At 39.9% G+C, this 26,068-nt stretch overlaps 2 protein-coding genes and 1 long non-coding RNA gene across 5 annotated transcripts; all 3 read left to right on the top strand.

Moving 5' to 3' along the window:
- Positions 1-696: 696 nt before the first annotated feature.
- On the top strand, positions 697-15,787 carry taok1a (TAO kinase 1a). 3 transcript variants are annotated; one of them, XM_056373972.1, is made up of 21 exons: positions 697-802; positions 982-1,065; positions 4,832-5,081; positions 6,023-6,094; positions 6,206-6,307; positions 6,418-6,463; positions 6,598-6,694; positions 6,801-6,914; positions 7,030-7,121; positions 7,360-7,453; positions 7,562-7,643; positions 7,761-7,928; positions 8,090-8,290; positions 8,424-8,552; positions 8,933-9,169; positions 9,271-9,399; positions 9,565-9,768; positions 9,907-10,146; positions 10,462-10,674; positions 10,873-11,055; positions 11,674-15,787. In XM_056373972.1, exons 3-21 carry the CDS (start codon positions 4,950-4,952, stop codon positions 12,214-12,216), a joined length of 3,078 nt encoding a protein of 1,025 aa, XP_056229947.1. In that variant the 5' UTR covers positions 697-802; positions 982-1,065; positions 4,832-4,949; the 3' UTR covers positions 12,217-15,787. The 3 variants fall into 3 exon arrangements, with proteins under 3 accessions (XP_056229947.1, XP_056229944.1, XP_056229945.1); XM_056373969.1 differs by lacking the exons at positions 697-802; positions 982-1,065 and adding an exon at positions 1,952-2,241; XM_056373970.1 differs by lacking the exons at positions 697-802; positions 982-1,065 and adding an exon at positions 1,952-2,439.
- A 150-nt stretch (positions 15,788-15,937) lies between these two features.
- LOC130168317 (uncharacterized) lies at positions 15,938-20,344 on the top strand. The gene is made up of 4 exons (XR_008827412.1): positions 15,938-16,049; positions 17,256-17,392; positions 17,710-17,754; positions 17,861-20,344. It is a non-coding gene; the product is annotated as an uncharacterized LOC130168317 (long non-coding RNA).
- A 219-nt stretch (positions 20,345-20,563) lies between these two features.
- On the top strand, positions 20,564-25,909 carry paf1 (PAF1 homolog, Paf1/RNA polymerase II complex component). Its single transcript, XM_056373152.1, has 14 exons — positions 20,564-20,791; positions 21,667-21,696; positions 21,829-21,921; positions 22,031-22,152; positions 22,255-22,321; positions 22,422-22,523; positions 22,622-22,727; positions 23,075-23,143; positions 23,415-23,518; positions 23,608-23,724; positions 23,859-23,987; positions 24,253-24,358; positions 24,936-25,020; positions 25,159-25,909. Exons 1-14 carry the CDS (start codon positions 20,745-20,747, stop codon positions 25,587-25,589), a joined length of 1,608 nt encoding a protein of 535 aa, XP_056229127.1. The 5' UTR covers positions 20,564-20,744; the 3' UTR covers positions 25,590-25,909.
- Positions 25,910-26,068: the final 159 nt, after the last annotated feature.

The following is a 26,068-nucleotide window of genomic DNA, read 5'->3' as shown; positions in this document are numbered from 1 at the left end:
GGATACTCCTTCCTTTGGCCGGGAAAGAGTGATAAGGGGGGAAAAGGAGAAGTTGAGATGTAGGCAAGAGAAGAAAATGAAGGAGCCCCTGATGCAATTACCTCAGCCCAAACTGAGCTCACACCTCCTACACCTGTTCCTTCAGAGAACAGCTTTCTGCCATAGCAGCATCCTTTAGTTAATGGGTCTCATTGTTTTACCCTAATGCAGTATAAATAAGTATAAGTAACTACTCCTGACAGCAACCACCTGTAAATTCTTTATGTGTACCGGTCTAGCTTTCCACAATCAATTAATCCATGGCTTTGACCAATTTAAAGAAAAATAATACTTGTTTGTTCATTTTAAAATGTAGCATATTATCATCATCCCCATTTAAGATAAATTGTGCTTATACATTTTACATTGGAATTAAGTGCTCACTCTTTGGTTTGCAGTTAGAGCCTTATATGGCCAACCTCTTCTGCTTTCTGTTATACAGTTTAGTCAGGGCTATTATGGGCTCAAAACAGCCAAATGTACTGCCTGTCACCGACAGGATCTCCATTTTTCATCAAGTTGTGTAACACACATGCAGCACCAGTCACATGTGGCATCGTCTGAAGAGGAAGTACCCAAAGAGATCTAAAAGCCAGTAGAACTTTGCCATTTGTTGGGTTTACAACAGAAAGACTGTTGTACAGGCTGAGTTACCATGCAGCTGATGGCTAGAGAGAGACTGAACTTGCTGACTATCATGCACTGCCTGAAGGGGAAAATTGCATAATCTCTGTCTGCTGATGAAGGATTCTAGAAGTATGCTGTAAGTATCATTTTTGCACCTAGTCACTACCAGAGCGCAATTTTTACGCTGCAGATTATCCCAAACTTTTTTCAGAAATTAGATACCATTTAATGTTTGATTTCGATATTTCTCTATCTTAAGATGATGCATAGTGTGCAGTTAAAGATGCTGACAGCTATTCTGGTGTAAATCCTCAGGAAAAATACAGTGGAAGGCCTTGAGATTAATTCTCTGGCCCCTCAACAACAAAGCCTACTGTAGAGGAGGATCGCCAGGGCAAGGTGCGTAACACTCTGTTCCAGTGGACTTGCTAAGTAGCCAATGGTAGACCGCTTGTGTTAGTAGTGTACTGGTTAATTCCATGATGTGGACCATGGAAGTATGCATCTATGAATGTGTTTGTGTGTGTGTGTATGTGTGTGTGTGTCTGTGTGTGTGTTTAAGTGCAGAACAGGATGACAACAAAATGATATTGTGGATTTTTTTGACACAGTAGTGTAGATAAGCTGACATCTGCTGCAAAGCTGATTCACTGCCAGTGACACAGCAAATTAATGTATCCCTGAGTTTCTGTCCTTGCTTTTTCATGTGTTCTTGGGCCAAAGTCTGTTTCTTCTGGTGTTGTCCATAATCTATCAACACTACAAGTGGTCAGCATTACATGAATTTTGGCAGGTATATTTTTTTTTTGCCGAAATTAAATTAAAAAAAAAATGAACAATGTTATGAACCAAAATGTTTGAACACTGCTGAAAGAAATCTTGCTACTGATATTTATTGTACAGAGAGAATGAATTATCCTACTGTGTTATTAATGAGGCCGTGACCATTAATTTCCACTTGTATGTAAGAAATAAATAGCCAGTGAAATAACGATAAAATAACAGAATTGGTAGACCACAATGAAAAGTAAAGACCACCTCCATGCTTTCCAGAGGATGAAACTTTCCTATTTAGACGCTATGAACTTTACTCTTATGCCACCTTCAATAGACTAACTACAAAAGTCCACAAAATAAAATCAGTTCTATATAGGTCAGTATTCAGTCTTCAGTATTTGCTCTCCTATATATTATAGCCTTAGAGTGTTTTTTTAAATTATGCTCCAGTGTCTCCGCCTCTGGATGTTGGGTCAGAGAGAGTTTACTGCAACAGGCAGGGCGGAACTGCTGTTCGCACTATGCCGAGGGAAGACGGACAGCCAGGCAGAGTTACAGCATATCTAAGCAGCAAAGTAGTTAACATGCCAGTGTGCTAGGCTAAATCTCCCGTTTTTGTAACGACATCGCGGATACTGTCGCGGCTTGTTTATGGGTGTTTTTGTGGGGTTTGAACTTCCCTCACATTCTCCCCAACGTATTTTCACGAAGGGAGGCGGCGGTGGAGCGCTCGGCAGCCATCTTTGGACCTGCCTGGGAGTGGGATTCGACTATTCTGGCACCCCAGTTACTTCAAGGGTGGGGATTTTAACATATGATATATAACAAATCTGTATGTTATAATCGATTGACAGCGTTAAGAATCACATGAATTTAGCGGGCGAAATTGCTGCAACTGGGATGAAACAGGAAGAATACTTTTATAATCCCAAACTGTTTTGAATTAACGCTACACGACATTATCTGAAGCGCTGAAACCTGGCCTGTCAGAAGAGGGTGAGTTTCAGCTAACTGGCTAAGCTAACTTAGCAAACATCACACAGGTTAGCCTGCTAATTTAGCAGTTTCTGATAAATGACTGTTAAAGTTGGTTTAATTTAACATCGTTCGCGCACTTACTCAACTCTTCACGTAGTAAACACGCTGTGATTGTTGCTTGGATTGTTTCATCATATGACACGTAACTTAGCTTAGCTAACGTTAAGTTTGCTGGGTTGCTAACATTACAGTCAACGTTGGCCAGTCTGGTTTTTTTGCGCACGCTTGAGAGTGTTGTTGGGTTAGTTTGACTTTCTTGTGTGACAACTGAAACAGCGGTTGAAAAGTGAGAACTTTCAGTAAATCCCACTAAGTGCTCTCCCTAATTCCACTTATATTGTAACTCCAGTGAGGTGTTCCCTAGCCACAGGTAACTTAGGTTACAACGCAGCAGGTAAGGCAGGGCTACTAACCCAGAGTTGATATTTGTGGGGTTGCTCTAAGACAAATATTGAAAATTGAACAGTGATTTAAATCTTACAGAGCAATAAAACTACTGTATTTACAAGTGTCTACCTGTCCTACCTTGGATTAGGCCCAATTGCCACTTCATTAATGTACTGTAATGTAGGCCTGTGCATAAACATACATTGACTAAAAGATTAGTCTTTGGTTTCTATTCTTTGACATGGGTGGTAAAGATAAAGGAAACACTGGTGGTTGACACAGTGTAATTGTGTTTTTTTGTACTATGGATTGGAGATCCAAAGGGAAATTACTTAACTGACCTACATTACTGATAAGTTTAAGTTGTGTACCGATTTCCAAGAAGTGATGACACTTGCATTTTATATAGATCAATTATCTGTATGAAATGAAAGCATAAAAAACATTTTTTTACTGTGTTTAAATTTGCAATGTATGTCTGAAAGTATGCCATTGTTGTTAAGTCAAGAAAGACAGATAATCAGTAGTCAGTGTTCACCAGGGCCCAGTCCTACCTCCCTATAGCTGTGCGAACAGGAAATGCTGAGCGCATAGAGGGCATACATTGGGAATTCCAGCCCTCCAGCTTTGTTGTCCTGTCCTGCTGCATTCTTGTGCATGTGTGTGTGTGCTAGTTGGAACGCAAGGGTGTTTTATGAAGGTATCAGTTATCATCACTCACTTTTGTGCTCATGTGTCCACAGTTGAAAATGCCATCATGAGATATGACAACAAAGCTCATTCAAGAGTAACAATGTAGTAAAGAACAATGGCAATAAAGAGGCACAGTCTCACATGGTAATGAGGCTTTATTTCAGGGCCGTGGCTGCATCTGTGTGGAATAGTGAGTTGTTCAGTGTAGTTGTGAGACAAAAGATGTCTGCTTGAACTGGGGGCTGTTTCTCCCAGGCTGGGAAAGAAGTCTTGTGACTCTAGCGTCAGCTCTGCATCTGTTTGCAGCTGATCATCTGAGCCGCGTGTACTCAGTAAACTTTCCTCAGTGATCTTTTACAGTCTACATCTGTATTACAGCAGTAAAGCTGTGTAACAAACTTTTTAATGGGCAGCAAACAGTTAAAATCTAAGTCTGACGGTGGAGTTTCTGTATGTTCAAAGGGTGAGTTGACCTTAAAAAAAAAAAAAAAAATCTGCATTCAAATGGGATGTTGTGTCTATGGATATCTTAATTGGGAATAGATGGGTTTTTTGTTGCTGTTGGTGATGTGTGTGTGTGTGTTTGTAATTTTGTTGAACTGACTCTTAATCACTTGTAGGAAGGTTACATGGACAATGTTTGGTATGTTTACCAAGTACAGGTTTAACAAGTAGTCCTATCCCTGGAATGCTTTCTTTCAGTTCAGGCATCTATCTCATAGTGAAACATAGTGTTGTTACCTCGGTTTCTTTGTTTGAGCTGGTTCTTTGTATCCTCATCACATCTGTCTTTCTACATACCAGTCACTGAAGGTGTGAGAGGAGGTTGTCAGGACACAGCCCACTGATTTCCTTACTGTAGTTGCTGTTACCATGGAAACAGGAGACTTATCTCTTGCTACCTCAGGATTTCCAACTGGCCATTCTCCACATTCGCACCTGACATCATGGTTCACATTGTGTTTTGCGTCGCCTTCTCTTGCTCGGGTTAATGGACTCTGTTATTGCAAACATAGACAGTCAGAGAGCTGTGATTTTTACACTGACGTTTCACTCATTTGTTTAACATTGCCTCTCACTGTAACATAATAAGGTAGTGAATGTGTGTATCTTGAACATCCAGAAACCCCTTCTCGAGCATATTGTACTTGTATTTATTCTGATGCCCTGTACTTTATAGTGGGGACATATAAATGCATTAGGTTAACCCACTCTGCTGCTGTTGTATTTTTTCCATTGTACTCATTCTTGTTTCTCCTTGTACTTTTAGCTCTGAACACATATGACACCACTGTCCTGCAGATGAGCCATTGGTGGGGGCTTTCAAGTCGCTGTCGCAGACCCAGATAGTTGCTGGCGGCAGCGGCATTGCCCCCCAACTCCCCATTATGCCCAACAGCAGTCGGGCGGGGAGCCTGAAGGACCCCGAAATTGCTGAACTTTTCTTCAAGGAGGACCCAGAAAAGCTCTTCTCAGATCTGCGTGAGATCGGACATGGCAGCTTTGGTGCTGTATATTTCGTGAGTATTTCACAATATAAGGTTAAGGTTCGAACCTAAGGCCATGTTTTTTCTGACACCTGAGCTGCATCAAAAAATGCAGCATCCCCAGTGAGGACACTTAGGGGTTTGGCAAAAAAAACTTAAGGGCTGTCAGGGCAGTTTCTTGTATACCACTGAGCTACATGAATGGCTAAATTCAGTTGTTACATCTTCATCATAGTGTAGAGGATAAAATGAATGCTGCCATGATTACCTTGCTGAAAATTAGGTAAATTCTTTTTTCTCAATATTCTGCATTTTGAGAGCACTGTTGTATTGAACCTCAAAGGCCTTGTAGATCATTGTAAACATTTCAGTGGGGTCCAAAAGTAAATATGAAAGTGGTCTCAGACTTTTGGTATTTCAGAATGATTCTAGACACGCAGCTCTGTTGTAGCGACGCTGTATCAGTGTGTCAGCCAACAACAGTCAACACTTGACTTCAAGCAAATTATTGAGTAAGCAAAATCAATTATCGTGATATTTTGTGATTCTGATGGTGTGTTTTTGTCTCAGTATCTTTTAAAATGTAATATTGTGGGTGTGACCTGGCTCTTGTGGGTGATTTGTTAGAAGCATTCATTGCTTATGTCAGTTAGCTTACTGAGAATTGTATCACAAGTCCCAATTTGTTGTTATACCGGTGGTTGTCTAACTGGAGAGTGGACCTCTGTTATTCAATGCCATGTTACCCAAACAGCTACATTGATTCTACATAGTCTGAATTCTAATGTGAATCATTTAGCTGAGTCTCAAATACAGATGGTGTTTTCATGATGGTTTGGGCAGTGAGGTCATATCCAGTGACCATCGATTTAACAATGTAAAAACACATTTGGAGATTAAAAAGAACATTCATTATAATTGGTAAAGTTTAAGTGAAGACAATCACACCAAAATGTAATGTGCTTATCATTCAGGCACGGGATGTGCGGACAAATGAGGTGGTGGCCATCAAGAAGATGTCCTATAATGGAAAGCAGTCCACTGAGGTAAGATAGGTTTCACTAATCTACAGCATGTTAACAAGCAGTTGTTACCACATTACACATTAATGTTATTGCGTGTGTTGTTATAGTGCTCTACTTTTTCTGTTTTTACAGAAATGGCAAGACATTATCAAGGAGGTGAAATTCCTGCAGAGAATACAACACCCAAACAGCATAGAGTACAAAGGATGTTACCTGCGAGAGCACACTGCCTGGGTAAGATTCAACATAATTGACAGTGATGATGACCACACTTTATTACCCACTGATGAATAAAGAGGAGAAAAATACATAATTCACACAGAACATTCTTTTTTTCATTGCAGCTGGTTATGGAGTATTGTCTAGGCTCGGCTTCAGATTTGTTAGAAGGTGAGTTGAAAACCTTTGTGATTTTTTTCGAGGCTGTATGACTATAAGCAGATAGGGTAGTCTCCCTTTTCAAATTTATCCTTGTTAGTTTTTTTCTCAATTTACATCTCTGTTGGTGAATGTATCCCTTCCAGTTCACAAGAAACCTCTGCAAGAAGTTGAAATAGCTGCAATTACCCATGGTGCTCTTCAAGGGTTGGCTTATCTTCACTCCCACAACATGATTCACAGGTGAGTGTCTCAAGTGTTCAGGAGCATGCGGGGCACCAAATGCTTATGCCCTCAGGCGTTCTGTTGTCTGTGTCGAGTTATAATCCTTTCTTTCTGTGTTTGACAGAGATATCAAAGCGGGAAACGTCTTGCTGACGGAGCCAGGGCAGGTAAAACTAGCAGACTTTGGTTCTGCCTCCATTGCCTGTCCTGCAAACTCCTTTGTTGGGACTCCATATTGGTAAGTTACAAAACATGTATTTTAAAGGTTCCTCTCACAGCACTGTGGCACATTTTTCATTAACTTGCCATTCACATATGTTTTTATTGTGCTTTGTCTGTTTTTTTTCTCTTAGGATGGCCCCAGAAGTCATTTTAGCTATGGATGAGGGTCAATATGACGGAAAAGTGGACATTTGGTCTTTGGGAATAACCTGCATTGAATTAGGTATAGTCACTGTTGTATATGGCCTGATTCACATCTAACATTTAGACCTCATTTGTTGTTGCACTGCTCACATCCACACATCTGTCTTTATACTTTTACAAACATATTGTAGCCAGCATTAATTGTGCTCATTTAATCAGTCAATAACTAAATCATGTTGCTCTTTCTCCCTCTTCCTAATTTCTTTCATTTTCTTTCACATCTGACTCCTTGGTGTAACCTGCTACTTGGTTTGTAGCTGAGAGGAAGCCTCCACTGTTCAACATGAATGCAATGAGTGCCTTATACCATATAGCACAGAATGAGAGCCCCACGCTGCAGTCTAGTGAATGGTGAGTTTAGAATTACATTTTTAAGAGCTAGTGTATTGTTTCTTAAAAACAGAGTCCACAGAATAACTACTATGTATGCTTTTTCTACATTTCATCTCTCAACTTTAGGACGGATTATTTCCGAAACTTTGTAGATTCTTGCCTTCAGAAATTTCCCCAGGACAGGCCGAACTCTGAAGAGCTCTTAAAGGTACGAATCAGGAAAATGGCTATGATATAGCAATGTTATGTTTCATGGTTAATCCTTATAGCCACATTAGAACTCAGGATTTTAATATAATAGGTTTTTTCTGTGTCCTTCCTTTAGCACGCATTTGTCCAACGTGAACGACCGGACTCGGTTCTGATAGATCTGATAAATCGGACTAAGGATGCAGTGCGAGAGCTGGACAATTTACAGTATCGTAAAATGAAGAAGATCTTGTTTCAGGAAGCCCACAATGGCCCCACAACTGAGGCACAAGATGAAGAGGAGGTCTGTCATGTGACATGTTTCAACTGCTGCTAACCTGCATATCTCTCTTTATCTGTCATCTCCAGTTTAGCAATGCTGTATTTTATAGTATTATATCCATCCATGCTATTAGAGAGCCTCGTTGTAACTTTGTTACCGTCTGCTGTGTATGTCATTTTTAGGAGCCAGAACACAATGTGGGTAGGACAGGTACAGTGAACAGCGTGGGGAGCAACCAATCAATCCCCAGTATGTCAATCAGTGCCAGTTCCCAGAGCAGCTCTGTCAACAGTCTAACAGATGCAGGTGATGACAAGAGTGAGGTGGACATGGAGGGAGACCACACTGTCATGTCCAACAGCTCCGTCATACACCTGAAACCGGTAAGAAGTTAAGGTTCTGGTCTGTTTATAAAACCAGGTCTTTTAGTGTCTTATCGTGTTCACTGTTTAAAATTGGTAATTGTAATGTGTTGTTAATATGTTGTTCCTCTGTGCATTTTTGTGTCCCCTTCAGGATGAACAGACATATAATCAAGAGACAGAACCTCACACCCGGCCAACTGAGCCACAGTCACCACCTGCACAAACTCCACGGCCAAAACGAAACCGCGAACACTTTGCCACTATACGCACAGCCTCAGTGGTAACGACACACTTTATTTTTGGGTTAAATAAGAAGTTGGCTAAAACAACTGCTTGATAACTAAAATAGCTGCTTGTGTACCTGCTGGAAATTTTGAACCTCAATGGGTTGTTAAAAGACAAAAATCTATTGATCAGTGAGTGCTTTTGCTTCAAAGCTAGAAAGTTTTGTATGTCATCAAAATCAGTGCCATGATCCAGTTTGAAACATTTATGCGCTTGGATATGCTTTGAAAATAAGTGTCAATTTTTTCATATTTTCTTTAATACCTCAGTTTTACATGATGCATGTAGTTGCTTCACACATATATATTGTTCTTTCAACAACTTGCACTTCCAGCCAAAAAAAATATGAAGAGAATCTGTGTCTTGTGTTTCCAGCTCACTCGCCAGATTAAGGAGCACGAGCAGGATTCTGAGTTAAGGGAGCAGATATTGGGCTACAAGCGCATGAGACGGCAGCACCAGAAACAGCTGATGGCTCTGGAAAACAAGCTGAAGGCTGAGATGGATGAGCACAGACTCCGTCTGGACAAGGAGCTGGAGAACCAGAGGAATAGCTTTGCGCAGGAGATGGAGAAACTGATCAAGAAGCACCAGGCGTCGATGGAGAAAGATGTATTATTTCCTCTCATTTATGTATTCATAAAGATTTAGCATTTACTCTGGCTAATATTTTGCATAGATGAAACTGATTATGATGTGCATTTCTCCATTAGGCAAAAACTGTTAACAATGATGAAAAGAAGTTCCAACAGCATATCCAGAGTCTGCAGAAGAAAGAGCTCAACAGTTTCCTAGAATCCCAAAAACGGGAGTACAAACTTCGCAAGGAGCAACTGAAAGAGGCAGGCAGATCAATTTATATTCTTACTCCACATATATATATATTATATATATATATATTGTCCTCCATAAGGGTGTCTTTCAGCTTACTTACTGTTAGCAAATATACATCAATCAGTACTATGAAGTCAGTTCTACCAGTGACCTGTAATCTTTCTTCCATTTAGGAGCTGAATGAAAACCAGTCAACACCCAAGAAAGAAAAGCAGGAGTGGTTGTCCAAGCAGAAAGAGAACTTCCAACATTTCCAAGCAGAGGAGGAGGCCAATTTACAGCGCAAACAGAGGCAGTACCTTGAGTTGGAGTGCCGCAGGTTCAAACGGAGAATCTTGATTGCTCGCCACAATGTTGAACAGGACTTAGTGCGAGAGGTCAGTACTCTCTCCTACATTGTACTTCTTGGTTTCAAATGTTACAAATACTGTTTAATTACTTAACAAAAATTTGGAGTTATCTTGGGTGAAAATCTCATCTCTGTGTTGTTTGTCCTTGCATGTGCAAATAATTAGGAGCTAAACAAGCGTCAGACCCAGAAGGACTTGGAACATGCCATGCTTCTCCGGCACCATGAGTCCATGCAAGAGCTGGAGTTCCGCCAGCTCAACACCATCCAAAAGACGAGGGCTGAGCTGATCCGCCTGCAGCACCAGACGGAGCTCACCAATCAGCAGGAGTACAACAAGAGGAGGGAGAGGGAATTACGACGCAAACATGTTATGGAGGTTCGCCAGCAACCTAAGAGCCTCAAGGTGAGAATAAGCTTGTCAGCATCTATGTACATTGAATTTTCAGTAGATGTGCTCATTTTAATGATACTGATGCTCTAGGTACCTGCAGGATTTGTCTAATAAGCAATTCACCCCTGCTGACATATTCCTCATTTCGTGTAAGCCAAAATGTGGTGAAGCATGGTGCATGGAATTTAGAGCACGAAGACTGCATTAGGGTTATGAGTGTATGGCTTTTACCCCCCCTTTTGGTTAGGCAAATGTATTTGTGCTGTTCACTGTTTGCTTTTGAATATAAAGATATGCATAATTGAATCACTTTTCTCCACAACACAGTCCAAAGAGCTACAGATCAAGAAGCAGTTCCAGGACACCTGTAAGATCCAGACCAGGCAGTACAAAGCACTGAGGAACCATCTGTTGGAGACCACACCAAAGTCAGAGCACAAGGCTGTCCTTAAACGGCTAAAGCAGGAGCAGCACCGCAAACTCGCCATCTTGGCAGAGCAGTATGACCACTCCATCAATGAAATGCTTTCCACTCAGGCGGTGAGTCTGGCTATGCCAAGGATGTAGAATCCTAAAATTGTGAAGGAAGACCATGTCCATGAAGGCACCACCCATATTAAATGTTGCTACTTTTTTTTTTTTTTTTTTTTTTTTTTTAGAGGATGTGTCCAAATCAGTAATGGTTGTGTATGTATTCTACTCCTTGGACCCTGATTGTGATCATCTCTCTGTCCTTAGCTCCGTCTGGATGAGACTCAGGAGGCTCAGTGCCAAGCCCTACGAATGCAGCTACAGCAGGAGCTGGAGCTTCTCAACGCCTACCAGAGCAAGATCAAGATGCAGACAGATGCCCAGCATGACCGTGAGAAGAAGGACCTGGAGCAGAGGGTGTCACTTCGACGGGCCCTGCTGGAACAGAAGGTTGCCTTCTATAAATGATTCTTGAGATTTACACTGGTCTGACCATTATTATTGGCAAGATTTGAGTTTTAGAGTTACTCTGAGTACACTCACACAGGTTTTCAGTTATTCTGGTCAAAGGTGGTCAAAGCTATGCTGGGAGGTCAGTGGACTCCCATGTAGGCTACTAATAAAATTGATATAGGTGCAATTAGGTATAGGTGTAATTTATCCAGCTGTAACAGGTGTGACAAAATCAACAGCACAGTTTGTAAACCTCCACTCTGTCCTAGAGAGGTCTAATTAGGTCAAATAAGTGAAAACACCTGTGCCATTGTACCATGGTTGTGCTGGGCCTTTAATAGTATGTACTATATTAGGACCCTGAAACTGAAGCAGCTAAATGGAACGCAGCTATCATTAATTATATTGGTTACACCTGTGCATTTCTTTAGCAGCGTTACACTGGATGTGTGTTTAGGAGAAAATGATCTCTGTTCCATTTGGGATACTATTTGTCCAGGCTACTTCCTATCTAGTCCAAAAATCATTTTTTGTACCATTTATGTAATGATTTCTGTTACAGTTTATAAACACATACAGTATATAAATATTCTTATTCACAATTTTTTCCTGCAGATTGAGGAGGAGATGTTGTCCTTGCAGAATGAACGCTTGGAACGAATCCGGAGCCTGCTGGAACGTCAAGCCAGAGAAATTGAGGCTTTTGACTCAGAGAGCATGCGCCTGGGCTTCAGCAACATGGTGCTATCAAACATCTCCCCAGAGGCCCTTAGCAATAGCTTTCCTGGGGCTTCAGGGAGTTGGAGTCACCATCAGCAGCACCACCACCCATCTGGGAGCTCCCAAGGGCCACACTGGGGCAGTGGGAGTTCAGGCTTAGGGTCAAGCCACCAAGGCAGCCATCACCACTATCACTCCAGTCCAGGAGGGGCATCTATGCAGCAGGGCTGGGGGCAGGGCATGCAGGGAGGTGGGGGCCCACCAACGTGGGGCCACCCATCAGCAGGAGCCCTGGTCTCCCGCAGCAGTGGAGGTGTACAGAACAGCCCCCAAGCAATGGGGAGGACATCCTCAGGAGGGCGCAGTGAGCAGAACATGAGCAGGAGTACCAGTGTCACCTCTCAAATATCTAACGGGTCACACCTCTCCTACACATAGATCCCCCGTCAGCCATGGAGTCAGAGTTTGAGCGTGGAGATGTAGAATCCAACAAACGCAGCAGGACAGAGTGTTGGCTGAGCTCTGCTGCTCTGTCTCTCTCTGTGACACTTCCCCTTCGTTTCTCCCGTGTACAGATGTGGATGTGTGATTAAATAAATGTTGCTCAGGTCAAAAGGGCTGGAAAAGGCATAGCCCGTCCTCACGGCAGTTTATCGGCACACATACAGATCCTTAAATTTATGTTACATAAGCAATTTGAGTGTCAACACATAATACTCCCATTTGTTTTTATTTACAGCTCTCTCATATGGAACTTTTAGAATATATGTTTTGTGCTATTTACAGCCATTGCTCTCATTTTGCACATGAAACACTGTTAAAAAGCCTTTGACATGTGTTAACTATGTCCTTAGAAATGTGGTATCAAACAATCACTGTTTTGTTTAAGACCCCCCGCCCATCTCCTTGACTCACCCAATTCATTACTCATTTATACACTGGCCAATTCTCTGATGATGGTTAAAAATGCAGCAGACCTAACTAAAGATTTTTTTATTTGCTTTGCTGTTGTGATACCAGCCTGCTGTAATGGTCATTGTGATAAATTAGATGCCTCCTTCAAATATAGTTTTATTTCACCTGATTTCCTGGTCAGCAGCCAAAATGAGACTTTACAAATTCAGAGCCAGAAAAACTAATCTTAACTGCTTAAGGCTTATGCTACATTATTACAGTGCCTTGTAACCTTTGATTATAAAAATCTTAGATGTTTATAGTTTAATACTTTAAATTTCATCAACCACTTCTAATCAGTGCCAGTGTATGTTTAGTTCAGTCTATTTTAACACCTGTGATTTTAGTTACAGAGATCCCAAATACTTTTTTCAGATTATTATATTCACTGTGTATGCAGTAAAGTTGGTTTAAGTGTTATAGATTTTGAGGAATAGATAATTACTTGTGCATATCAGTAACTATGGTTTTAGGTCTTTAGAGTGGCGGTACTCTAGGGGTGAACTTGGAAACCCCTGCATTACAGAGAATGTCATTGTACATGTTGAGAGGAGGAATTGTGCGGGGAAAAAACTCATTTGCCTTTAAAACAATCCTACTATTGATCTGTTGATTTTTATTAGTGCCTTTTTAAAACTGCTGCCTTTTTCAAAGCACTTTATACAGCAAAATATGTGTAAAATTAATATCTGACTTCTTTTCGCAAAGCACCTGGTAGATGAGTGTTTTATTGGTACGCATGTTGTTAAGTTGAGGAGTCAAGCTAACCTGTGCTGTGATTTTTAGGAGCAATTTCCTGAACACGGTCAAGGCCTAGTGAATGGCAACAAAATATGTAAGTGAAAGCATTTCCCCCTTTCTGCAGCTTTTACTGTGTTTTGAATGTGGGTTTCACTGTAGCTGTTGTAGGTTATGTCCTCCTGTGTTCATGCAGATTTTGAATGAGAAGAGGATGTGAGGATGCTGCAGACATTTTAGATGTGTTTTGGCTATAAATTCCATAGAACAAGTTCAACTGAGTTAACTGAAGAGAGCCCATTATGTGCAGGCAGGCAGTGTAAGGTAATTGTTATGACCATGACAGCAGGCTTGGCACTACTAAAAAAAAATAAATAAAAAAAACTACAACACTGTTGGAAAAAAATGTTGGGGCCCAGTTAAGTAACACTAAAAATTTGAAGGGTGCTAAGTTATAAACGATACACCATCTCAGCAGAACCCAGGTACAAGGGTGACTGAATCAAGCACACGCTCGCATGATGACATTGTAGCATATACATGTAAATGTAAAATTGAGTCAACGCACACGCTGGAAAAATGGCCAAATACAAAATCAATGTGTCAAAAAGCACTTAGGTATTTCTTTGATAGCTCTAGCAGTTCCTATCCTATCTGAATAATATCTTTCTGCTCGCTTGCTTCTTTCTGGTTGATAGAATATCACTGGAGAAGCCAGTGCCCTTTTAAACTTTTAACAGCCTCTCTGTTCATGTGAGGTTTCACATTTCCATACAGAAGATTAAAAACACTTTGATGAAAAGGCCTTTAAGGATAATTATTCATAGATAATAAGAATATATGCTCCCCTGAATCACAAAGCTGGAGTTAAATGTTCATATGTGTATATTGTATTAAAGAAAACATTTAAAAACTAAACTTGCATTTTAAGAAAATAATTTCTGAAACTAACTTTATTTAACTGACAGATCACATTGATATTAGCAAACCTTTTGCTCTCAAAGTTCAAGTGGTTTTGAGTTGTTTGGACATAGCTCATTGGAAGATATTGTTGGTTTTGTGTACAGAAACAAATGCCTCATATGCATGTGTTTGCTGTCATCTCCTATAAATGCCATTTATTTAGTCACCGGGCCATCTGAGCATTATTACTGCAGAGTTTGTTCTCTCCCGCTCTGCACATGTTTGACAATTTGTCCCCATTCCACTCTGATTCAGAGCCAACTTTTCAGATGCTGGCTCTCTCTGAATGTCATACTGTGATATATATTCCTATCATACTCGAGGACACAAAAATGCTGGGGTCTTTTTCTTAAATAGGTGGGATTTCCATTTCCCATGTGTATATATCCTACCTAGAAAGTATGCATTATAACAAGTTCTATATGGTTTGGTCCCAAAACTCTTTTTTTTTTTTTTTTTTTTATGCCAAGTCCTTAGTTCCAGCTACTGTAACACAACAGGTTGCATTCATCATTTCTTTTCTGATTTACTGATATTTGATAAAGGGGAATGTATTTATCATTATTGGAATCTTACCTTAAGTCAAAAGCAAAGGCCAAGAGTTTGAATGTTAGGCCAAACAAACCTCACATACATGCCAACCTTAAGTTTGTGTGCACAATTTTTGTTCACTTTTGTGTCAGCGTTGTGTGTGAGGGAGTCTGGATATTGTTGTCAATCATTGTCATAGTCATAAGACCCTCTCCACCAACCTGGATTTTATTTGTTATTTTAATTTTTTTTTACTTAAACTTTGATGTCAAATTTTGTCCTACTGACTGAAAGTATATGGGATATTGAATGAGAATCGGCAACAGAAAATGGCGATCCTTTCTATGGTCAAACACTGTGCCATACCTGAGTTGCCAAGCCCAGATACCACTGCATTGTCTCATCTCCATGTTTTATCATTGGGCTGATGGCATGACATGTATGATACATAAAAATAAGTTGGTTCTGGTCTAGTGCCCAAAGTAAAAAGGCTTGAAAAGATGTTGTGGTGACAGGCAAATTATGAAAAGAGATTGCATTTCTTTGAAGATGTCAGTATTCTTCTTTGGCACATTACCACTACAACTCATAACCTGTATTAAAATGTATAGATGGTGGAGATTGTTATTGAATGTCAGAGAGATTATGAAGATACTACACAAGAGATGGTAAAGTACTAAAAGTGGATTTAAATTGTGTAAAAAGGTTCACAAAACAATAAAAATAGGATCAAATTTACTATTTTGTTTGTATTATATATACCATTGTGTTGGCAGAGGGATATTGAACAGAAATCAGCTGTAATAAAGTAATTTTAGTATAACGCCTTGTGTGTGTGTTTCTTGGACCTCACGTGCAACATAAGGTTGCTTCTGTGCCATACATGATATAGTGTCAACTATACTATCATGACAGAAGAGAAATGACAGGACCTCTGAGGGAATCAATCAACCAATGCGAAGTGGTCCCAGAAGCGGAAATACATGCAACGTGATATATGACGAGCATTGTAAACAAAAGTGGATGTTACTCATTAGCTACCCTGGAAAGGGAAGGGAATGCCGTCTCAAGAGTCTTTGACTTGAGTAAGTAGTCTCAAAACAAGATTCAACATTCATTTTGCACGACTTACCTTTGTGCTAGTCCCGTTAACAATATGAATATTTAACTAATGTTAGCTGTAAATTGTGACTTGCATTAATGTATCCCTTTATTGGTTTAAAATCCTCGAAATAACGATGCAACATATGCATTTAAATGTAATCATTAGTGCTAAAGACAAAACGAATGGTTTTTGCTTTACTAACTACACAAACAAGCGGCTTTAAAATAAGAAGCTGTTAGCTAGCTATCTGGTTAGCACAGCTACATGTAGCTGGACTTTTACTAGCATGCTAAGTTAGTCATCGTTATTATTTGTTTAACACTAAACATTTTCCCTACATCGACAACATTGACCAACAACTGTATGAATCACTGCAACGATACACAAACTCTCGTAAAGGGCAATGATATTAGGTCGTATTGCAGATTTGTGGACATTTAACGTTAGCTTACATGTTTGCACACTGTTTTGCTAACTTTACTTTAAAGCAAAATAAAATCAGAAAAGTGGGAGGTTAGCCAGGTAATGTTTCTCAAACATCAGGTTTAACTTTACGAATCAGCCACCACATATCTATTGAATTTTATTTTATTATTTCATATATGTATAGTGTATATACTGCCAAACAACACTTGCTTGTTTTGGCTTAGCCACATTATTATGCTCAACCCCATAATGTTATTGCTTAATACAATACGTTTGTGAAGTATTAGTTATTCAACCACTTCCTATGACAGTATTTTATATCGTGTACTGTAGGTGTCAAATACCAAATATACATGGGGTTGATTAGCACAAACCAATTGCAGAATAAGAATTATAATGTATGAAATATACTAAACAAGTTTGTTAAAAATGTTAGAAAAAATACTTATAAAAACAAGCACATTATTAACCATATTTCCTCTTTTATGTATATGCATCTGTTAAAAGTGGTCCAATACGCTCACACACACTGTCATCAATAAGTTTATTGAAAGCAGCAACATTTTAGTCACAGACCCAAAAAATAGTTTCTGCCAGTAGACACATTTAAATCGTCTTATTGCCCAATCCCAATTCAGAGTTAAAGAATGACATAAAAAAGTAAGAGAACAGGAGAAATTTTTTTTTATAGTCACAATATACATAAGCTCAATTCCAGTAGGTGTCACTTATTTCTTCTCCATGCATGCTGTCCTCACAGAGCTCCAGGATGTTGTGTGAAGTCCTGCTGTCATCGCTATGGTTCCTGTTTGTCATCTTCTGGGTCGAGACAATAAGTGTGTGGCTGTTTCTGTCCATGTTCTACCAGGACCGAGTATTTTACCACTGGGGAGATGGGTAAGAGATGTGTGTCCATGGTTAACTCATTTATGTGCATCACATATTCATAATAGTTTGTTCTAACTATTTTTGGAAGTAATGGGAAAGAAGAGAGCATTGAATGACATGCAATGAAAGGTAAAGCATTGTCTCTGTTTCCTTGATAAGTTCCAGAATTAGACTTTAAGAGTCCTCAACTCCTGTCCTGAACCAATGAATGGAAAAACACTTCAGACCTCATGGGCAGTGTCTATTATGGAATTAGTGTTGTGTGTACTTAGTTCATGGGTTAGTGAGCATAATTTTTAAATGGACCTATTCTTTTGATGTTACAGGGTATTTACAGATGATCCTGGACCGATGATATACATGTTGAGCAGGTATGAACTTTGCCATGACCCTGAATAATTGAGTTTATGACATTTTGTTTTGAAATATGAACTGTGTGTCTAAAGGCAAGGTCTAATCTCTTGTCTCTCTCCACAGAGTTGATACCAGTATGCAGACAGAGATGCAGACCTGAGACAGGAAGAGATCAAGAAGTCAACTGGAAGACACTAAATAGAGGGCTGTTGCAGTTATGTGACAGAGGAACATATGATGAAAAGCATTAGCTCTTTTTCCTTTGCACTGACTGCCTTGTACACAGTTGTGCACAGTCCTTGTTAACATACAACTATATTGCCAAAAGTATTCACTCACCCATCCAAATAATTGAAATCAGGTGTTCCAATATCTTCCATGGCCACAGGTGTATAAAATCAAGCACCAAGGCATGCAAACTGTTTCTACAAACATTTGTGAAAGAATGGGTCGCTCTCAGGAGCTCAGTGAATTCCAGCGTGGTACTGTGATAAGACCTGTGCAACAAGTCCAGTCGTGAAATTTCCTCGCTCCTAAATATTCCACAGTCAACTGTCAGTGGTATTATAACAAAGTGGAAGCGATTGGGAATGACAGCAACTCAGCCACGAAGTGGTAGGCCACGTAAAATGACGGAGCGAGGTCAGCGGATGCTGAGGCGCATAGTGCACAGAGGTCGCCAACTTTCTGCAGAGTCAATCGCTACAGACCTCCAAACTTCATGTGGCCTTCAGATCAGCTCAAGAACAGTGCGTAGAGAGCTTCATGGAATGGGTCTCCATGGCCGAGCAGCTGCATCCAAGCCATACATCACCAAATGCAATGCAAAGCGTGGACTCTAGAGCAGTGGAGACGCGTTCTCTGGAGTGACGAATCATGCTTCACCATCTGGCGATCTGATGGACGAGTTTGGCGGTTGCCAGGAGAACGGTACTTGTCTGACTGCATTGTGCCAAGTGTAAAGTTTGGTGGAGGGGGGATTATGGTGTGGGGTTGTTTTTCAGGAGCTGGGCTTGGCCCCTTAGTTCCAGTGAAAGGAACTCTGAATGCTTCAGCATACCAAGAGATTTAAAACAATTCCATGCTCCCAACTTTGTGGGAACAGTTTGGGGATGGCCCCTTCCTGTTCCAACATGACTGTGCACCAGTGCACAAAGCAAGGTCCATAAAGACGTGGATGAGAGAGTTTGGTCTGGATGAACTTGACTGGCCTGCACAGAGTCCTGACCTCAACCCGATAGAACACCTTTGGGATGAATTACAGCGGAGACCATCATGGTGCGTTCCATTTACCTCGGCCAGGCCTTGTCGTCCAACATCAGTGTGTGACCTCACAAATGCGCTTCTGGAAGACTGGTCACACTCCTAAACCTTGTGGAAAGCCTTCCCAGAAGAGTTGAAGCTGTTATAGCTGCAAAGGCTGGACCAACATCATATTAAACCCCATGGATTAAGAATGGGATGTCACTTAAGTTCATATTCGAGTCAAGGCAGGTGAGCCAATACTTTTGGCAATATAGTGTAGGTAAATGTAGGCCCACTTTTAATGTGAAGACACAAATAAGACATAGAGGGAGGTCCTCAACGATTGACGTGAGCCACCCCCACTGATGTAACATTTATACTTTCACTTTCAGATTTTTGGGAAGCAGAATGAATGTAGCAGAAAATGCAATACAAAGGATGAGTTTAGTGCATCTTTCTTTTTTTTCTTAAACTTCATTTTGAGACTTGCACTGAGATGATATTTTGATCATAATACCGTTCTATGCAACTGTAGTTGTTGCTTTCTGCAGCCATATTTGTTTTAAATATCAGATTGCAGTACATCAGTTATAGGTTAGGTCTTTGAATGTCATTAACAGTTATCAGATATTTTGGTGTATGTGTAATGGTACAAGCTTAACAAGGAGGTCATTTTTAATATTGGAGGTGGTGGAGCCATACACTTGAGTTTAGATGTAAGTCTGAACCAAACAGATATATGATGATAAAGAGTTCATAGTTTGAACAAGGATTTTATGAGAACCCTCACCTACATTAGATGAACTGTTAAAACAACATTATTTGAGCTTAAAGGTTCATTATTAACATTGGAAATACTTTCAGCTACATCTTGTGGTCTTTATCGGCAGATGGATTTTGCTCAGTTGTCATGTATCTCTGGCTCGATATAAGACCACCTACTTATTACATGACTGAAATTCCACACTGAGGTCATGTGATAACTGAACCATCTCCATGGCAAGTGCAAAAGCACCATCTGCTGATGAAGATCACAAGAGGGGACTGAAAGCCCTGTGTGAACCTTGTGTTAAGATTTTTTTTTTTTTTTTCAGAAAGGAGCAACACAATTTTGTGGTTGTGTGTCTAAAGACAGAAATATAATAGTGGTGAGGGTATAAACTATGATGAGAATCCGCTCTCAAAATAATATGTTGATGTCATATCCATTGAATGAGATGAAAGTTCAATTATACTTTGAAAATATATATATATATATATATATCTCATTGCAAGCCTGTAAGGTTATTGGTCTGCCAGACATTTTTGTATTCCATCTTGGTCTCTGTCAATTAAAGGGTTTGTATTTGAACAAAACCACTAGATACTTTTGGTCTCCTTTTGTTACTGAGACAAAGAATCTCAATATTGTTGTTTTTTTGTTTTTTTTTATCAATATGCTAAATGAATGGGAAGTATTTTAAGTACAAGTTTTTGCTGAGTATGCAACACTGGGCCTAATACCTCACATGCCAGGGCAGCAGAGGTCGCTCACAATAAAGCAGATCTGCGCAGAGCTGTGAGTCTCCAAACACTACCGGGTCGTTGCCCTATTCTGCCGGGACAAAGTAAAAATGCATTGTGGTTGTGATAGAAGTAAGAATTAACAGTCGTGTGTAGTTTCACTTGGATCAAGGGTTCCGGTTGACATCAGGCGTGTTAGTGTTTTTATTTTGTGCAGACAAAGAACTTTGCCTTCAGTTGTGAGCAGTTTGTCACAAACATGGCTCCAACGATTCAGACACAAGCTCAACGAGAAGACGGACACAGGTAGTTAAAATTTTTTTACAAGTTCGTTAACCGAACTGGATGTCTGTATTTGACTATTGGTATTAACGTTAATGTTTTAACAAACTTGAGTCGGTAACCTTCATTAGGCTGCGCAGTTTTCCGTTGTGTATAACGTTAGCTAATATTGCCAGTTAGCTAGCCAAAAAAACAAACAAACAAGCAAGCAAGCTTAACGTCAATTTAACTTAAGCTCACCTGCTCGCTAAGTGAATTAATAATTTTATTCAGCATAAGTTTACTAACTTATAAAAGTGAATTAAGTCTTTTCAGTCAGTTATAATAGGTTACAGTAGTGGAAAATACAACGGCTGACTTTTGTGTTAATGGTAGCCAAACGTAGTGTAAGCTAACCAATGTTAGCCTGTCTGGATGCTAACAGTAACGTTAATAAATTTACGGAACAAATATCTGGAGGTTAACATAAAGTTAACTGAGCAGATCCTTAGAGATAATGTGAATGCACCCCACAGTCCTCTAGAATATGTTTTACGTTTCATTTTAATGGTACCAGTACGAGTACTACACTCAGTGACCACATTGTCAGGTGCAGGAGTACAATCTTATGCAATTTAATATATACAACTCTGCCATAAATTTTACATTTGTGAAGTTAATGTTCAGCTTTTGTTGACATTTTCGAAAATATGTGAATTCACTTAAAATGTTTATTACTGAGGTCATAGTTGAAGTTTGTGCTGTACTGGACTACATTATATTGAGAGGTGTTTCTAATTTTTTGTGCTCCCTGTTACATACATGAGGAGGACATCACAGTATAGTGTATACGTCACAGTCTAGCAGTAGTTTGAGAGGTGGTAACAGAATTGACGGATGGCTCTTTTCTCTTTCAATAGGCCATCCTCTCACAGAACTGTACCAGAGAGGTGAGTAGAATTAACACCGTTTTGTATTTGCTACCATGTACAGTAATTTGAAACATGCATCTGAAGTGAGGCACATTAAAATGACTGGCTAACCACAACTGAGTTTGTCCTTTACTTCTGTGCCCACAACAGGTCAGGAGTTGTCTGTCGTGTGAAGTACTGCAACAGCTTGCCCGACATCCCTTTTGATCCCAAATTCATCACATATCCATTTGATCAGCACAGGTAAATGCAGTTGCCCATCTGCCTCTGCACTCACTAACCATAACGTAAACACTTGTAAACACAGACACGTCTTAACATTTGTTTTTTTTGTTTTTTTTTGCTGTGGCAGGTTTGTACAGTATAAAGCCACTTCTCTAGAGAAGCAGCACAAGCATGAACTCCTGACTGAGCCAGACCTTGGGGTCACCATCGATCTCATCAACCCAGACACCTACCGCATAGACCCCAACAGTAAGTCTTTTGTGATCACATGCCACATTCTATTCTTAGTTTTTTCAGAGACTGTCTTGGTCAAATATCTGTGTAAACTGAGCCAATCTTTTAAATTGTCAGTATTGTTGGATCCCGCCGATGAAAAACTTTTGGAAGAGGACATCCAGGCTCCATCCAGTTCGAAGAGGTAAGTCTACTAAATACACAGCCTGATGTTTTAAATTTATGCAGAGATTTTTGGTTTACTCTTTTTTTTTTTTTTTTTTTTTTTTTTTCTCCTCTCAAAGGTCACAGCAGCATGCCAAAGTGGTCCCGTGGATGAGAAAGACAGAATATATTTCTACTGAGTTTAACAGATATGGCGTTTCCAATGAGAAAGTGGAAGTCAAGTAAGTTATTTACTGATTTTACCTTGAATCACCCAACAGTAGAAAGGTATATGATATAGTTTGTGTGTGTGTCTAACCTAGACATGTTTTGTGTTCAGGATCGGTGTCTCTGTCAAACAACAGTTTACAGAAGAAGAGATCTACAAGGACAGAGACAGCCAGATTTCTGCTATTGAGAAAACATTTGAGGATGCACAGAAATCAGTGAGTGAACATATAACTAGGCTGGCCAAATCCTTGTTGTTTAACATCCTTCATCCTTCAAGCAATATGAATAGCTAAATGGACAGTAGTTTCAAACTGGGTATTGAAAGACCTCATGGGTTTGCAACATCACATTTGGGGATTGTGTGAAAATGTCTGAATATTAGGATGAGTAAGATATCTTCCTCTAAAGCTTTTGCTGTGGAGCAGCTCTGTACAGTAGGATACTGTTTTTAATGGTCAGCTGTTAGATGCACATTATCCAAAATGGTCAACATGCGTGGTTAGGTAATTGAAAAATGAGCCATGGTTTATAAAGTTGTGGTTGTTTTGTTGTTTCTCTCCAGATTACACAGCACTACAGTAAACCCAGAGTTACTCCTGTGGAGATACTACCTGTATTCCCTGACTTCAAGGTGAGCGAGCTATTAACAGAAATAATTTCACCCAGTTTATCGATTTTTGGAGTCTGTGGGGATGATTTCACATTGCGTGCCAAATACACTGTAGTGGGAGAAGTGCAGAGATGGGAAAAGATAATAAACACTAAACAGTAAAATAAAGCAAATTTATATGCAACAGTAAAAATATGTTGCTCAAATTGCCTTTTTGAATGGTACTTTAGTTGACAAACTGGCACTTTATGGACTTAGATAATTATGCTTTATACATTTTCTCTTTCCTCAGATGTGGATCAACCCATGTGCTCAGGTCATCTTTGACTCTGATCCTGCACCTAAAGACATATCAGGACCAGCAGGAGTGGAAATGATGTCTCAGGCCATGATCAGGTGTCTACAAAATAGCTGTTGTGCAGATGTTTGTATAAAAACCATTTTTGCTGAAATACTAATTTATGTTTCTTGTCTCTTGAAAACAGAGGTATGATGGATGAGGAAGGAAATCAGTTTGTGGCCTACTTCCTGCCCAATGAAGACACACTTCGCAAGCGCAAGCGAGACTGTGAGGAGGGAATGGATTACATGCCTGATGATCTGTAAGTAAAAATGTTACATCAAATAAAAACCAAAAATAAATCTTTTTTAGTGCATTTAAAAATAACAGTGTTAATTTGCTTGCTTTAAATTGTATACCAGGAAGTAATAATGTATTTTATTTTCTGTGTTTCAGGTATGATTACAAGATAGCCAGGGAGTACAACTGGAATGTCAAGAACAAAGCCAGCAAGGGTTATGAGGAGAATTACTTCTTTATCTTCAGAGATGGAGATGGTGTTTACTACAATGAGCTCGAGACAAGGTAAATCATTGATTACAGAAGACACTTCTCTATTGTTGCACTTCAACATGACGAAAGGGAGAAGTGTTTTTGATAGCAATAATTACAGCTGGTGCAGTTAGACCAAGCAAGTAAGTGTGGATGTGAAAGTGTTGATTGCTATGCATTAGAAAGTTTGATGCCAGTTAGTAACGCACAAAAACAAACAGCACCACCAGTGACATATGGGGCTTTCATTGGAAGCTGATTGGCCTTGTCCTCTGACATCCTTTCCTCTCTCCTGCAGGGTGCGTCTGAGCAAGAGAAGAGCCAAGGCTGGAGCACAGTCGACCACAAATGCTGTGCTGGTGTGTAAGCACAGAGATATGAACGAGAAAGAGCTTGAAGCTCAGGTGAGTGTTCTTGTGACTTTCCCCTCAGTTTTATCAACATTACACTTTCAAGGCTTGGAGTATCTATTGGTGCATTTAAACTTCGGGCAGTCGTTTTATGTGTTGGTAAAAGTGTAACTTTTGAGTTATGATTTGTGGATTATAATAAATTATTTACGTAACTAAAAGTTACTATTTATTACAATACATCTGACTGTATTTGTTTTAAAGAATATTACATGAGTTTAGAAAATTGTTCAGTATGTATCATTATAAATTAATGGTGTGACATTGATCAAATACAATTGGTCCTTTTGACACATTTCAGCTACTGAACAAAGTAGTTGCAATTTAACACCGGTGTGGGAGGTGATTTGTGAATAGCATTTTAACATTTCATATAATGTAGTCAGTGTTTGGTTCTCTCATATGCATCATACATTTATATATATTAAATACATATTTAATAATGTTTTTCAGTAAGCTGAACAAAAGTGACCAGAATAATTTAATATGTAGTAACAGCTATAAGCTTGCACTCCTTAGTGCACCTTGTTGTTTACCAGTGACTGATGATTCCCTTTGTTTTGATTCTTAGGAAGCACGTAAAGCTCAGCTGGAGAACCATGAGCCAGAAGATGAAGAGGAAGACATGGACTTGGATAAGGACATGCAGGACTCTGGTCAGTTTTCCTTTATACTCTGCCACTGCAGTTCTCTTCACTTACTTTTTACTGAATTGGCTATACTATGGTAATGTCAGTGTGTCTGCTAAATCATTCACCATCTGCTCTGTGTGATACTTGAATTGTTTTCTGCAGGTGATGACAAAGAGAAGGGCAGCGGCAGTGAGGCAGAGAACTCTGGTAGTGAATCTGAGAGGGAGGATGAAGAGCGGGAACAAAGGGGAGAAGATGAAGATGAGGATGAGGACAGAGGGAAGAGAAGGAGGAAAGCAAGCGGCAGTGGAAGTGAAAGCGGTGAGGAGAGGACCAGAGAGATGCGAGATGAGGAGGAGATCTTTGGCAGTGACGACGACAGTGACGACAACGAGCCCAAGAACTCAGCCAGGAGCAGCGGAGACGAGGGCAGTGGGAGTGAGGATGAAGGTGGGAACAGAGGAGGCAGCAGGAGTCGCAGTGCGTCTCCAGCGCACAGCGACCGTAGCAGTGACCATTCAGAGACCCGGGCTCAAAGTGGAAGTGGAAGTGAGAGAGGCTCAGACTCCAGTGATGCCAGTGACAGTGAATGAGACCTGTGGTCCGGACAGCTTGGCGACGGCTACCTATCTTATCTGTATATTCAGCCAGCTACAAACACTGATGATTGCAAATATCCAATGAAATTTGTGAGTGAGATGCTCATTGCTTTTGGACTGGGATCTCTCTTCAGTCCAATTTTTAGATTTAGCCCAAGCACCAGTAGGTATTTGTACGCCATTCCCCTGATTTTGTCTGTCAGATATTTAGTATAGTATCATGTAAAAATGTCTTTGTTCTCTCAGCTATTGACATGTCATTATGTTACAGCTTTGAAACTGATAATAAATTGCAGGTGGCATTTTGTAAGGAACTCAGTGGTCAAAGGTTGTTGTTGTTTTTCCTTCTTTAGCGAATGAAGGGAACCTATAAGTCATTCCGTGAATGTGACCGCTTAATTTAGTCCAATAAGTATAGGATTATTTGTGCTCCATTTAATAACAATAAAACATTTGATTTGTTTAGTTGATGC

Source organism: Seriola aureovittata, chromosome 4, assembly GCF_021018895.1.
Source record: "Seriola aureovittata isolate HTS-2021-v1 ecotype China chromosome 4, ASM2101889v1, whole genome shotgun sequence".
Lineage (NCBI taxonomy): Eukaryota > Metazoa > Chordata > Actinopteri > Carangiformes > Carangidae > Seriola > Seriola aureovittata.
This window is presented reverse-complemented; position numbering and strand designations above follow the sequence as displayed.

What these genes read in the sequence shown, in the direction of transcription:
- taok1a (XM_056373972.1), top strand. Translation starts at nt 4,950, where the DNA reads ATGCCCAACAGCAGTCGGGCGGGGAGCCTGAAGGACCCCGAAATTGCT. An exon ending in ATGGAAAGCAGTCCACTGAG is followed by an intron (nt 6,095 to 6,205) that starts GTAAGATAGGTT and finishes CTGTTTTTACAG; the next exon opens with AAATGGCAAGACATTATCAA. An exon ending in TCCCACAACATGATTCACAG is followed by an intron (nt 6,695 to 6,800) that starts GTGAGTGTCTCA and finishes TGTGTTTGACAG; the next exon opens with AGATATCAAAGCGGGAAACG.
- paf1 (XM_056373152.1), top strand. Translation starts at nt 20,745, where the DNA reads ATGGCTCCAACGATTCAGACACAAGCTCAACGAGAAGACGGACACAG. An exon ending in CTGTATTCCCTGACTTCAAG is followed by an intron (nt 23,144 to 23,414) that starts GTGAGCGAGCTA and finishes CTCTTTCCTCAG; the next exon opens with ATGTGGATCAACCCATGTGC. An exon ending in TAAGGACATGCAGGACTCTG is followed by an intron (nt 25,021 to 25,158) that starts GTCAGTTTTCCT and finishes TGTTTTCTGCAG; the next exon opens with GTGATGACAAAGAGAAGGGC.